The sequence below is a fragment of the Piliocolobus tephrosceles genome, chromosome 6 (assembly GCF_002776525.5).
Source record: "Piliocolobus tephrosceles isolate RC106 chromosome 6, ASM277652v3, whole genome shotgun sequence".
In the NCBI taxonomy this organism is placed as follows: domain Eukaryota; kingdom Metazoa; phylum Chordata; class Mammalia; order Primates; family Cercopithecidae; genus Piliocolobus; species Piliocolobus tephrosceles.
The window spans coordinates 36,939,346-36,953,651 of NC_045439.1; the positions used below are offsets into that span (position 1 = coordinate 36,939,346).

Consider the following 14,306-nt stretch of genomic DNA (forward strand, 5'->3'; position numbering starts at 1 on the left):
ATCACTGCTTACTGACAACATGCTGGCCTAGGTACTTTGCATATAGCTGTTCCAGTTCTGATAATACTCTTGGTAGGTAGGCATTATTGTCCCTATTTAACAAATGTGAAAACTGAAGGATAAAGTTAACATCTACATAGTTTTTCCACAGCCATGATTAACCATTGAGGGAGGCAATTTAATAAGATTCTATGCAAAGAGGGGGAAAATGAGGTTTGGAGAGGCCAACTTGCCCAGCCTACTCATCTCCATCTGAATCTGCATGTCTACAGACACTCAGTTTGGTGTGGAAATATTAATACAGTACATGTGATCCACTTCAGAATCAGACAGAGCCAGGTCCAAATCCCAGCCCCACCTCTTACTAGCTTTGTGACCAACTGCTTCTTTTCTCTATTGAGAGCAATTTTTCATGTCATTTCTACATCCTTTTTTTTTTTTTTTCCAAAAGGGAGTCTCACTCTGTCATCCAGGCTTAGTGCAGTGGCACCATCTCAGCTCACTGCAACCTCCGCCCCCCAGGTTCAAGGAATTCTCCTGCCTCAGCCTCCCAAGTAGCTGGGATTACAGGTGTGTGCCACCACACTCAGCTGATTTTTGTATTTTTAGCAGAGATGGGGTTTCACTATGTTGGCCAGGCTGGTCTCAAACTCCTGACTTCAAATGATCCACCCGCCTCGGCCTCCCAAAGTGCTGGGATTACAGGCGTGAGCCTCTGTGCCCAGCCTATTTCTAAATGTCTTATAAAGAGGACTATTTTCTTCTTTCCTTTTTTTTTTTTTTTGTAAGACAGAGTCTTACTCTGTCACTCAGGCTAGAGTTCAGTGACGTGATCTCAGCTCACTACAACCTCCACCTCCCAGGTTGAAGCAATTTTCCTGCCTCAGCCTCCCAAGTAGGTGGGGTTACAGGTGTCTGCTACCATGCCCAGCACATTTTTGTATATTAAGTTCAGACAGGGTTTCACCATGTTGGCCAGGGTGGTCTTGAACTCCTGGGCTCAAGCAATCCATCCAACTCGGCCTCCCAAAGTGCTGAGATTACAGACATGAGTCACTGCCATGAGTCACCCAGCCATCCTTCCTTTCTTGACAGAGTTTCACTCTGTTCCCTAGAGTGAGAGGCTGGAGTGCAGTGGTGCAATCACAGTTCACTGCAGCCTCCACTACCCAGGCTCAAGCAATCCTCCTACATCAGCCTACAGAGTAACTGGGACTACAGATGTGCACCACCATGCCTGGCTAATTTTATTAATTTTTGTAAAGACGAGGTCTCTCTATGTTGCCCAGGCTGGTCTCAAACTCCTGGGCTCAGCCAATCCTCCCACCTTGGCCTCCCAAAGTGCTAGATTGCAGGTATGAGCCACCATGCCCAGCTGGACTATTTTTCAAGGATGATAGAGATAGAATATCCCTCCAGCAAAGAAGGGAGATTTGTTTGCAGTCCAGAATAATAAAGATAATGCTGTCACTGGGGCAATGATTGAGCAGGTTTGCTAGTAGCCCTGTTGAAAAGTTTAGGGTTTACTAATCTCTACCTAATTCACCACTTGTCTATGACCCATGGGACGTGTGGAGCAAGGGGAGCCAACAAAAGCATGACCTCATGCTGCCTGCTGTATGAGTAACAAAGTCAGTGGTTTCTGACCCAGGAGTCTCCTGTCTTCTGCCAGCATCTACAGAATGGTGGCAGGCTCATCTGTTGGTATGTAAGTAGGGTAAAATTCCAAAGCCTTCGTGTTCTTAACACTACTGCCCGAATGTCAAAAGCATCAGTAATTCTCACCTCCCGTTGCACCTCAGCTTCCTGCACTTTGGCATCTGCCCCAGTGCAATACTAAGCTGTTTTTACCATGTCACCCAAGACTCACAGCTGCCAGTTTCAGTGGGTATTTGACTCCAGGTGAAAGCTCTTGGACCTCACAGCCCTTAACATGAGGGGCGCACTCTCCTACAGTGCCCCACTGGTAGCTCACACAAGACCACACTTTGCTGTCTGTCCTTGTTGCACTCCTTGCTGGTGTTCTTCGTGCATTCCTTTTCCCTTAGCAGCCCCACCCATGCCCTGTCAGCCTCTCTCATTGTTCCACCTGCCCTCCCTGAATGATCTCACTCACACTGTTGGCTTTAGGAACCGGGTATATGGTCACGATGTCCTAATTCTAGCTCCAGTCCAGATCTCGACGCAACTTACCGGTCACCTGCTAAGCAGCTCCACCTCAATCAGGAGGTCCGAAAAGGAAACCATCCTTCCCTGGCCCTCCCCATCACTATGTGCCATATTCCTCCTGCCACTGTTCCTCTCTGGCCCCAATCCTTCCTGCCTGGGGTGACCACAGTGTCCAGCTAACTGGGCTTCCTGCCTCCTCTTGGCCCTGGCCTTTGTAAAGCCTCCACTTCACTGTTGCCAGAGTTATGTTCTTAAAATAAAAACCAAATAATGTCCTTTCCCCCACTTAAAACCCTTTTCTTTCTCCTCATAGCCTACCTGACAATGTCAAGGTTATTTTTTAAAATTTATTTTAATTAAAAAAAATTTTTGAGATGGAGTCTCGCTCTGTCACCCAGGCTGGAGTGCAGTGGTGAGATCTCAGCTCACTCCAACCTCTGCCTCCCAGGTTCATGCGATTCTCCTGCCTCAGCCTCCTGAGTAGCTGGGATTACAGGTACGTGCCACCACACCCAACTAATTTTTGTATTTTTAGTAGAGATGGAGTTTCACTAGTTGGCCAGGCTGGTCTCGAACTCCTGACCTCAAATGATCCATCTGCTTCACCCTCCCAAAGTGCTGGGATTACAGGTGTGTGCCACCACACCCAGCCAAGGTTATTCAATGCATAGTTCAACATGCCCTCTAATGTTTTATCCCATCCTCTCCTCAACTTCCCTCCATCAAGCACTCCTCCAATCTGTCTCCTATGGCCACTACCACTCAAAATGGAAAAGAGGTGGGCAGGAGATGTCTCAAAATAATACTCATTCTATGGCACTAACTGGTTATAATTATTATCTATAACCAGGAAGTCATAAAACATTGCATTAAACACCAGTTACACATGTTCCACCTGCCTCAAACCTATGAGTGTTCTTAGTTTTTGTTTGTTTTTATTTTGTTTTATTTGTTTGAGACAGGGTCTCACTCTGTCACCCAGCCTGGAGTGCAGTGGCGTAGTCATGGCTCACTGCAGCCTCAACCTCCTGGGCTCAGGTGATCCTCCCACCTCAGCCTCTGGAGTAGCTGGGACTACAGGCACAGGACACCACCCCAGCTAATTCTTTAAAAATTTTTTAGAGACGGGGTCTCGCTATGTTGTCCAGGCTGGTCTCAAATTCCTAGACTCAAGTAATCCACTGGCCTCGACCTCCCAAAGTGCTGGGATTATAGGCGTAAGCCACCTTGACCAGCCTGTTTTTAGCTTTTCATTGAAAAAAAATCACACTTTGCATCAGGCGCCATATTTCCACCCAATTATTCGCTATCAAGTTTGTTTGCTCCTCAAGATTTCCTTTAGAAACAATCTGAGCAATTCCTTCATTCTACCCAGTTAGGCTGCTGAAAGACTAGGGTTTCCTGGTGATCTATATATCAGTATCTATCCATATCTATACCTATATCTACCTGTATCTGTGTAGGGTGTATATATACATATTCTATGTGTGTATATGCATACATATGTGTGTGTGCATATACATTTAAACAAAAATTTCTCCTTCGTTCTCCAAGCAAACAAACCAGCACCCTCGAGTGTCCGCCAGGAGGCGCACGGGGCAGCGTGGGACCCGCGGTACCTCCACGGTTGTAGAGGTGTAGAGCGATGCAGCAGCGACGGAACCGGGCTTCTTTTTTAAAGAATCAGTGTGAGGGAAGGGTGCAGAGCCGCGTTATTTCAGGGAGACTTTGTCGCACTCCCCCTCCCGCGTTTAGGTAGCATCTGGGGTGCGCGCGCCCTGTTCGCAGACCCCATGGAGAGACGCTGGCAGCGGCAGATAGGGCTCCTTTCGCGGTTGCAGCCGGCAGTAACCCGACCCCGCCGGCGCAGAGACTGAAGAAGCGCAGGGGACAGCGGCAAGCTGCGAACAAAAGCCCTTGGCGCGGGGCCGAAGCCCAGGACGCGGGGTGAGTAAACTGGCTCGGGTACTGGGAGCTGCGGGAACCTGGGCGGCCAGGTTCATTGCGCTCCAGGAGCCCACCCACTGGGATGCTGTGGGGGAACTCGGAGGGCACCCGAGGGCGGGTATCTGAACCCAGACTGGGGTGGATGGTATCTTTAGCACATTCAGACTTGGAGGAGATCCGGTGCGTCTGAGAGCATCCAGGCACCTTCTCCATCTCCAGCAAACACCCAGTGGGGGTGGAGGTGGGGGCGGAGGCAGCGTGCAGAGCCCTCGGCAAGCCCTGCCAGAGCTGCTGGAGCAAGAATCCATTACCCCTCCCAGAAGGCCTTTGGGGACTTCTCCCAGCCCTTTAATCACCCGGGGGCCCTGCGCCCGAGTCTCCTTTGGCAGGGGAAATCAACCATAAACTTCTTCCCTTAGACAAATGGGGTCCCTTGGGATGCATAGGCCTCTTGCTTTTTTGTTCCTGCAAAGCTGCATCCCCAGTAGCCCGCCTAAGCGACAAACAAATACGCTAATCCTCCCGGGAATCCTCCAGCGCCTCCCTCGCTAGCTCCTGCCTGCACCTGGATCTTCTCATCTTAACTTGCAGCAGAAAGGGGATGCGTCTAGCGGGCCAGGTGCCCAAGGGAGCCTCGCCACAGGCCTCCATCCCGCATTCCGGGGCTGAGGGAGACCCAGGCTGCTCTCTGAACACGAGTGTCTGCCCCACCCCCATCCCCATTCTGGTGCTCAGCCTGGGCTTTCCGACATCGGTTTTATGATTTACGTTCCACCAAAGCCTCTGAGCCTAATCCGAAAGCGGATTAAGTTGGGATGGGGTGACTATGGATGAGGAGGGGGGGAACAGCTCTCAGATGTATTCCTCGATGTCCCTCCTTGTGATCCGCAGAGATTCCAACAAAGGACAGGGCTCAGTCATGGTGGACCCGGTGCCTGAAGAAGAGAAGGCAGGAGCGGAGCCCGGCGACTCCGGAGGGGACGAGGCCGCGGCGTCCGTGCCCCCTGATGGCCAGGGCGCCCAGGAGCCCGCAGCCTCCTCGGCCTCGGCCTCCGCAGCGGTGCCCCGCAAGGCAGAAGTCCCGTGTGCAGCCGCAGAAGGCGGGCGGCGGGAGCAGTCCCCGCTGCTGCACCTTGACCTCTTCAACTTCGACTGCCCGGAGGCGGAGGGCAGCCGCTACGTGCTGACCAGCCCCCGCTCGCTAGAGGCCTGCGCCCGCTGTGCGGTCAAGCCAGTGGAGCTGCTGCCACGGGCCCTGGCCGACCTGGTGCGCGAGGCTCCGGGCCGCTCCATGCGGGTGGCCACCGGCCTGTATGAGGCCTACGAGGCGGAGCGGCGCGCCAAGCTGCAACAATGCCGGGCCGAGCGCGAGCGCATCATGCGCGAGGAGAAGCGGCGCCTTTTTACGCCTTTGGGCCCCGCCGCGGCCGCCGCCGCCGCCGCCGCCGCCGCGGCCTCGGCACCAAGCGCGGGCAGCAGCAGCAGCTGCAGCAGCGCCAGCCTCCCGGCCTCGCCCGCGCCGCGTGCGGCCCGCAAGGCTTCCCCCAGTCCTTCCTCCGCGCGGACCCAACCTCCGCCAGCGGGTTCTCGGACAGGCAGGAAGAGCCATTCGCTGGACTCACTGTCCCGCCGGCGTGAGGGCGCCTTCAGCTCCGAGTCGGGCGCATCGTCGTCATCCTACAGTGGGGAAAGCTTGAGAGAGCTGCGCTGGCCGCCTCGGGCCTCGGCCAGGAACAGCTGCCCGGCGGGGTCGGCGTCCTCCACCACCAATGCTCCGGGCCGCCCCTCCGCCCTGACCCTGGTTCCGATCACCGGCCGCAGCTTCAGCCTCGGCGACCTGAGCCATTCGCCGCAGACCGCTCAGCACGTGGAACGCATCGTGCGCCAAGTGCGTGCCGAGCGCGGCCTGCGCGGGGTGCCGGAACGTGACCGGAAGATCGCGGCGCTCATGCTGGCGCGGCACCAGGAGGAGCTCCTGCTGCTGGAGCAACGCGCGGCGGCCCACGGCCAGTGGGAGCTGCAACGCGTGCGCGCCGAGCAGCGGCGGGAGCGCGAGGAGCGGGAGAAGCAGCGCGCCCTGGAGCAGGGCCGCAGAGCCTGGGCCGCGCAGGTGGAGGAGCGGCGAGGCCGCCGTGGCCGCGAAGAGCGCGAGGCGGCGCGGCGGCGGCAGCGGCAGTACGAGCGCAGCGAGGAGCGGCGGCGGGAGCTGGCCGAGCGCCAGGGCCTACTGCGGCGGGAGCGGGCGGAGCGCACGGCCCGGGAGGATCGGCTGCGCAAGCTTCAGCAGGAGCAGAACCTGAAGCAACGTGAGGAAGGCCTGCAGGAAGGGCGGGAGCGGGCCGAGCAGATCCGCAGGGAGCGCGCCCAGCGCGCGGCCCGCGCCAAGCAGCGGCAGGAGGGTCAGCTACAGCGGGAGAAGCGGGAGCTGAGCCGGGCCGAGCGGGCGCGCCACGAGGCGCTGCTACAGGGCCGGGCCCGGCAGCAGCGCCAGGAGCGAGAGGGCCTGCGGAACTCGCTGGAAGCCAGCTTGGGCCGCGCGCAGGAGAACTACGAGCATTTGGTGGAGCAGCGCACCCGGGAGCTGCGAGAGCGGGCCCGACGAGAGGAGCTGCAGGGTCGGCGGGCCAAGGAGGCGGCAGAGCGCAAAGAGCGGGAACATCAGGCGCACCTGGAGGCGCTGGCCCGGGCGGGGGAGCGACGGCTGCAGCACGCGACGCAGGTGGCCGAGGAAGCAGTGCAGCAGAAGGCGCGGCGCGTGGGCCAGAGCCGGCTGGAGAAGGAACGAGCCCAGCGTGCCAACAAAGAGAAGGTGGAGAGGGACGAAGACTGCCGCCGGAGAGAGCTACTCCAGGCCATCGGGCGCAAGCTGGAGCGCAGCGAGCAATTGTCGCGGGAACGGCGCAGTGCACTGGAGAGCGCCCGCTCCACGGCCCGGGCCTCCTTCCACGTGCGGGAGAAGGTGCGGGAGGAGACCAACACGCGCTCCTTTGACCGGATGGTGCGGGAGGCCCAGCTACACGCCAGCCTGGACCGCAAATAACTGCAGCTCTTCGCCAGTCAGATTGGCACGCACAGCCCCGTGGGGCCTCCCTCGACCACTTTGACCATCGTGGGAGTCCCTGCTCAGTGCACAGCGCGGTGGCCTCTCAAGGCTTCTGACCAGTGAGGCAACAACAGTACAGACTTGTGGGACCTATCAGCTGGCCCTCTTTGTTTTTAAAACTTATTTCGTTTGGAGATGACAGCACAATCTGCCCGCATCCACCCTTGATGGCTCCTGCACCGACCCTTGCCAGACTTCCCTATGTGTCTCTTGGGCTGGAATAGAGAAGCTTGGGGGAAAGGGGCTGATCAGGACTGGTGAGAGGGCCCCCCAGGAGAGGGCAGAGGTGGTTGTCCCCACCCTTTCTGCAGCAGTTGCCCCAGGCACCTGTTCGACATTGGTGTCTGAGACAGAGTTGCTACTGCTGAGGGAACATCACCCTGGCTCACCTCCATCTTTCAAAATATGGCAAGCTGCACAAAGCGCGGAGGCCTCCCAGAAAAACACAGCTCCTCCAAGGTGTCAAGCCATGCCCAAATGATCCAAAAAACAGTTGATTTTTTAGACCTGACTTTTAATCGGCCACCTGAGCAAATTCTCACCAGTTTTGATAGTTTTCCAGTTCAGTCCTTTGGATTTTCTAGTTAGACAATCATCTGCAGATAATGTTCGATTTTTGTCCTTTGCCCCCTCCCTCCTTATTCTACCGAGTGGCACAGGAAATTGGTTGGTTTGGTGATGCTGTTTAGCTTTAATAGAAGCCCCCAGCCCCTGGAGGGGGTGGATTCCTTTGGCAGCAGTGTTCCATTCCATTAAGCTTCCTTGCAGGGTGGGGCCCACTCCATGAAGACAGCAGTCATGCCTTAAGAAGCAGAGCTACCTTACGTGCCTGCCCAGGCTGTTCCTGCCTAAATCTCCAGCCCTGCATGCAGTCTCAAGGGTGGGCCCCAGAGAGTTTGGAGTGTAGGATTCCCTCTGTGAAGGAATCATCTCCACTTCTCTGAGGACAATTAGGGTATCCTTGGCTGCTTTACTGTGGTGGCCGAAGAGCTGGAATTGCCTCTTTGTTGAGAGTTGTGTTCACTATCAATGGCCGTGTACCTTCTCCGCCTGCCCCCAGGAAAAAGTCTCCCCCTTAAATTTCCTGGTACCCCCTCAACTATACCTGAAAGTATTTCACTCTCTCAATGCCTCACCTTTCCCATTCTCCAGATGGGACCATCAGTGTTCCTCTCCTGGTACCGCAAGTCCTCCTGGATCCAAAGCACCATGTCAGTATTATTTGTTGGTCCTTTTTGTGCCTTTCTTGACCTGGAGGGGGAGGCAGGAGGATTGCTGTCAGCCTAGTTTCTTTCTGGGAATATGGATCCCTAGTGTTGGAAGGGGCAGTGCATCGTGGACAGATGGTCATTTAGCCTCTGGGGTGAAATACTTGCAATACCAGGTCACTCCATGGTCCAAAAGGTCACATTCAGTTGTCATCAGGCAATTTTAACCCTTAGAGTGCTTCCCTTCCATTAAGCTGAAATTGCCCCACTGCCATATCCACCCATTGACTCTGCCTTCATCAAGGAAGGTAGGAAGCAAAACATCACTTTTTACATTAAACCAGGATCAGGAATAAAAAGTTACCAAAAAAAGAAAGAAAGGAAACAGGGTAGAGAACTACTACATTAAACGTATTTCATATATATTCTGCTGGGTAAAATTGTCCCTGAAATGGCTGATTGTTACACACACATACACACACACACACTGTCAACCCTTCACTCCCACCCCGTCCCATGCCAACAAGTATAAAAGGTGTATTGTGTAGAAGGAAGCAGTGCTTGGGAGTTAGGTTTAAGATGTCATGAAACAAGGAAAGGAAATAAACCTGTGTACCGAGGTTTATTTCTTGAATGGGTGAATTTTGTACTTAAATTTTCTTCTTGTGGGTAACCAGGTTGTCAGTGAGTTGAAATAATTGGTTATCATCCATGAGCCAGAAGCATTTAACTAAAAGGTTAATATGATTCTGGTTCTTACCTTGTGGTTCTTGAGTTGGTAAAGGGCTTTTGAAACCTTCATAGAAAATTCCACTTTAAAACTACTTACTTCCAAAATATGTGCATTCATTGGAGGAGACAATCTGATTTTTCAGATAAGGCACTGAAAGGAACATAAGTGGTCTTGCCTGGATCTTTACCCAGTTTGTTTTCTGGCTTACTGAGTGACTTTGGGTAGATTGCTTCTCTGTGCCTTGGTTTCCCCAACCTGTAGAATCAGGGATCATGATTTCTGCCCTCTCTGTCACACAAACACTGTGAGGGTGAATCAGAATCCAGATGGGTTCCCCACTTCTACAACTCTGGAACCAAAGGTGCAATTGCTATAAATAGGAAGGGTCATGTAACTGTACCGTGGTTACAGAGTGTGATGTACTGTCATGACCTGTTGCAGAAAGGAGTAGTCTTGAAAATCACAAATTACAGTATCCCATGTGTTGCAAAGGCCCAGATCTGAATCTCACCAAATTAGAAGTTTGCACTTAGAGAGATGCTCTGTGTAAAGGCAAAATCTTTTAGATTCTTCAAAAAACAAAAATCCATATAGCCAAGTAGAATTAAGGCAAAAACAGGGCTGGGTATGGTGGTACATGCCTGTAATCCCAACACTTTGGGAGTCCAAGGTAGGAGGATCACTTGCATCCAGGAGTTCGAGACCAGCCCAGGCAACATGGTAAAACCCTGGCGTGGGGGAGGGGGGGAAGCAAAAACAGAAGCCAAAGCTAGTGACAATAAAGAATGTTCTAGACCATCTGCTAGAGTATAGGCTGACCTCCATATTCTAGGATAAATATCCATATTGCTTTCTGAGGAGAAGCAATTTCCAGAATCGTTGTTGGGCCCATTGTTTATATCCTTTTCTTGAAGCAACGCCAGAGAGAAGAGGTTGTTTCCTATTCTGAAATGCAGCAAGAGAATGTTGGAGGTGGAACAAGGATAGTGGGTGGAAAAAATGGCTCCTGATGTATATTCTTCTGGGTGGAATTGTCCCTAAATGATATTCTAACAAGTGCCCAGAATTTGCTTTACAGCACCATGCTGGATGTGTTCTTACCACCCAGGGGATTGCAGCCTTGAAGTGATCACAGACCATCACATTTGTCCTCTTGGAGCATCCTCTTGTTCTACAAAACAGAGAATGTGAAATGAAGTGAGGAGGTATGGGAGGCATTGGAAGAAGCTTAGCTTTAGTTCATTACCATGGAAGCAAGAAGGACAAAACGATTTCAGATGAAATCATCAGTGAAGCTTAGTTTAGTGTCCTGCTCAGGCAGTGACCCAATGCCTACACCATATCTAGAGAGGATGGTGGAAGATTCTTTTTGGAAGCATGCAGGCTGTGACTCTCCAATGAGGGCAGTAACCAGGATTTGCTGAAGGCAAAGACTCTCTGGGATAGTGAAGATATATAAGAATGCAGTCTGTGTTCGGGCTATTCTGTAAAATCCATCACGTATTTCTTCACCTTTACAAAGTCCATTGAAATAGAGGTGACTCTAAATAAAGGGCTGTATCTTGTTTAGCATAGAATCCCTTACAGCCAATGGTTTTACATCTCACATATGGTAAGCACGTAGATACTGGATGGAGAAAAGGACAGAGGGATGGATGGACAAATGAATGGTGACCAGAGGAAATGTGTATAGACCAGCTAAGCAGGACTCCATTCATTCAACATATTTTCAGTGAGCCCCTGCTATGTGCCAGGCACTGCCCTTGGTGCTGGAGAAACAGTCTCTCTGATCATTGACCCTGGAGATCACGTATGTACAATGTCATGAGCAGACGACATCTTTGTTTCCATGTTGGGCTGAACAACCTTCTCACCTGAATATCCATCTGCAGGCAGACCTGATGGTCCTTCAAGGCACTAACTTCAAACATTTTCAGCTTCCTAAGGACAAGTCATCCACCATTCAATCATCATTTAGTCACTGCTGCTCTCTTTTTCTTGGAGAAGCCTTGATTAATCAGGTCAAATTCATGCCATGCACTTAATCAGCTTTAAATTTCAGTAAACAAAGACAGAGAGATAAACTGAGAGAGAGAGAGAGATATGAATCACCTTTAAGGGGCATTGCCTGTCATGCGTTTAAGAGAGGCAACATAAATAATGATCTTCGACCTAGAGAACCGAGCCTCAGGCTGTGCAGAGTCCTAATTCACCAAACATCATTTGGTACCAGCTCTGTCATCTGACTGTTCTTGCTGAGACAAGAAAGTCAAAATTGCAGAACCATTTCCAATTTAAAAGTCTCAACAAAAAGAAATTTCTGGTCAATACTGAATCCATAAAAGAATGTAGTAAACCAGAATATCACACTTCTTAAGCCTTCCAGGTAATTGAGCCCAAAGATTGCTATGCAGGCTTGCCTTTTCTCTGCTGTATGAGCACATCTTCACCCAGCGAAACATTTGGCAGAGGAACATAAGGAAACTTGGTATTAATTTACACAACCTGCAAAGGGGCTTTCAGGGACCCGGAAGCAGAAAACTCTCAGTTCTAAAAATGTCGTTTAGGCCTTATATATGTCACATTCGGCCTTGGGTGTCTGGCATAGCACCTGAGTATCACACCTGATCATATGCTTTGGTTATGTGTGTCTTTAGACAAGAGCAGTTCATCAGTTCATATGTGCTCTGTTACACAGAGCTCCCTGGCATCTCTCTTTACATACGCCTCCTCCCAACCCCATGGATCTTCCCAACAAGCCCCCAGCCCTTCATTACTATCCCTGGCGCTGCTTTGGTTTCCAATAGGTCAGGGCTGGGACAGAGGGTAGAGTTCTTGCCCAGTTTTCAATGCTGCCTCTCTTAAAGTCATGACAGGCAATACCATTGAAGGTGATTCATCTCTCTTTCTCTGTCTCCCTCTCTGTCTCTGTCTCTGTCTCTCTCCCTCTATCTATCTTTTTACTGTAGCAGATGTTAGGATATGGAATGTGGGATGGTTTCTTTCGGAGAAACGCTGATAATGTCATCATTTGCAGTATTATTACTTCCCAATTCATCAAATACAGTCATGTCTCAAATGAGCACAAAAACCTAATCCAAAGTGATTTTTAAATTAGCTGTCATTTTGAAGTGTTCTTGCCTTTATTCCTCTCCACTAATACAATTTTTTGTTTGTTTGTTTTGGTTTGGTTTTGAGACAGTCTTGCTCTATCGCCCAGGCTGGAGTGCAGTGGCGCCATCTTGGCTCATTGCAACTTCCGCCTCCTGGATTCAAGCAATTCTCATGCCTCAGCCTCTCAAGTAGCTGGGATTACAGGTGCATGCTACCACACCCGGCTAAATTTGTGTTTTTAGTAGAGATGGGGTTTCGCCATGTTGGCCAGGCTGGACTCAAACTCCTGGCCTCAAGTTATCCACCCACCACAGCCTCCCATAGTGCTGGGACTATAGGCATGAGCCATGGCGCCCAGCCCTCCATTAGTACAGTATTGATGGCATATTTTTGTGTCAGACACTTACACAGTTCACAGGACTTTCTTGTGAATGATACATATTTCTGTGTTTGAGGACACATGTGCAAGTGCGCATGCACATGCACATGCACACGCCCACCCTTACTGCTTCCAGCATCAGTGTTCTTGCAAAGGGAGGAACTACAGCCATCTTATTCTTCCAGGGAGGGCTAATCTCTGGGAAGGCTGAGCTGCCCCTTGTAAAGTTCCATTGCTCCCACCTGCCTCCAGCCCCAAGGCTGCTTCAGGCTGTGGCTTGTGAGCATGGTGTCTGCATCTCCCAAATCCATCATCAGGCCTCATATTGACAAAGGGTTTTCATGCTGCCACTACACTTCTCCTTCCCAGTGCATTCTCTCACTGGGTGTCAGAGATGTATTGAGAAATAGAATTAAGATGCCAAAATGCCAACATTCAGGAATATAGTATAACAGAATGACTGACATCCACCTAATTCTGAAAAATCTATTCCCTGTGGTTATCACAACTTAAGGCAAAGAGTTTGGCAAAGGAACAAGTGTCTTGACTTATTCAAGCTATTCTCAACTCGTTCCTCTTGTCCCCTGTGAAATGGAGACAATAGATCCTATTTGGTAGGGAGTTGTTAAATCATTTAGTTCTTGGAAAGCAGTTAGCACAATCTGGCAAATAGCACTCAATTTGTGGATACTGATATCCTAAATTAGAGAAGATGGTAAAGGAAGGAATGGGGTAGATCGACCTTAAGCCAAGTGGTCCTGGTGGACACTAGGCTTGAATGGTAGCCCTTTGGGGGGTAGTCCTTGCTGTGTGGCAATCTTCCAACCATTCCAAATGAGGGGCTCTGGAAAAATGGTTCCCCTGGTAACAAGCAGTAATCCTGGGGTTGTGGGGGCTGGGGGAGGTAGGGATTTACTTGTTTACTCATTTACCTTGTTTGGCAATAAAATTGACATCTGATAATAATTTTGGAAATTTTATTTTAAGACTTCTTAAATGATGGGTAAAATGACAGAATGCTTTAAAATTTGTGTCTTTCTAGGGCAAAGAGGGTGTGCTTCTGTCCTGGTGATACCCAAGTTCTAGGATAGCATCTTTAGCAGGCCCAAGTAGGAGAGGTTGTGGGAGAACCACTGTTCGGGGGGACTCTGGTACTACAGCATGTGGTGGTACTTGGCAGGAATTCTGGACTGTACAGCCATCTTCTGCTATGGCCACACAGGAATGAGGAAGAGGGTCTGGGACAAGCCCAACTGGGGAGAGTGCTGATGGGCTCACTGTAGGGGTAGTGTTGGAGCAGGAAGGAGAGATATGCCTTAGCATCACTTCATCCTCAACTAATGACTTTCCCTGAGAAGCCTCACCAAATGTCCCCAGTCTCCCTTCCTGGCCCTCTGGCCTTGTTGACAACTGCATGGAGGCTAGCTTCAGGCCTGGGTTTGTAGATGTCTGTTCTCCTCTTTGGACATGCATCAATACACAGAGATGCTAAACAGGTAGGCTGACCCATCCTGGCTCTCACTGTGCATGGGGAAGTGAGGATGAAGAGTATGGCAACCTTCTAGGAGCTCTCCTACCTTGTCACCTTTCTTCTATCCTTGGATAACCTAGAGGGATGCCCTAGTGGACCTCAGAGTACTCCTGAATCCTCTG

The 14,306-nt window shown here is 51.1% G+C and overlaps 1 protein-coding gene across 1 annotated transcript; it reads left to right on the plus strand.

The window, feature by feature from the left end:
• Positions 1-3,774: 3,774 nt before the first annotated feature.
• CCDC177 (coiled-coil domain containing 177) lies at positions 3,775-8,850 on the plus strand. Its single transcript, XM_023230210.1, has 2 exons — positions 3,775-4,116; positions 5,008-8,850. Exon 2 carries the CDS (start codon positions 5,036-5,038, stop codon positions 7,154-7,156), a length of 2,121 nt encoding a protein of 706 aa, XP_023085978.1. The 5' UTR covers positions 3,775-4,116; positions 5,008-5,035; the 3' UTR covers positions 7,157-8,850.
• The last annotated feature ends 5,456 nt before the right edge of the window (positions 8,851-14,306 follow it).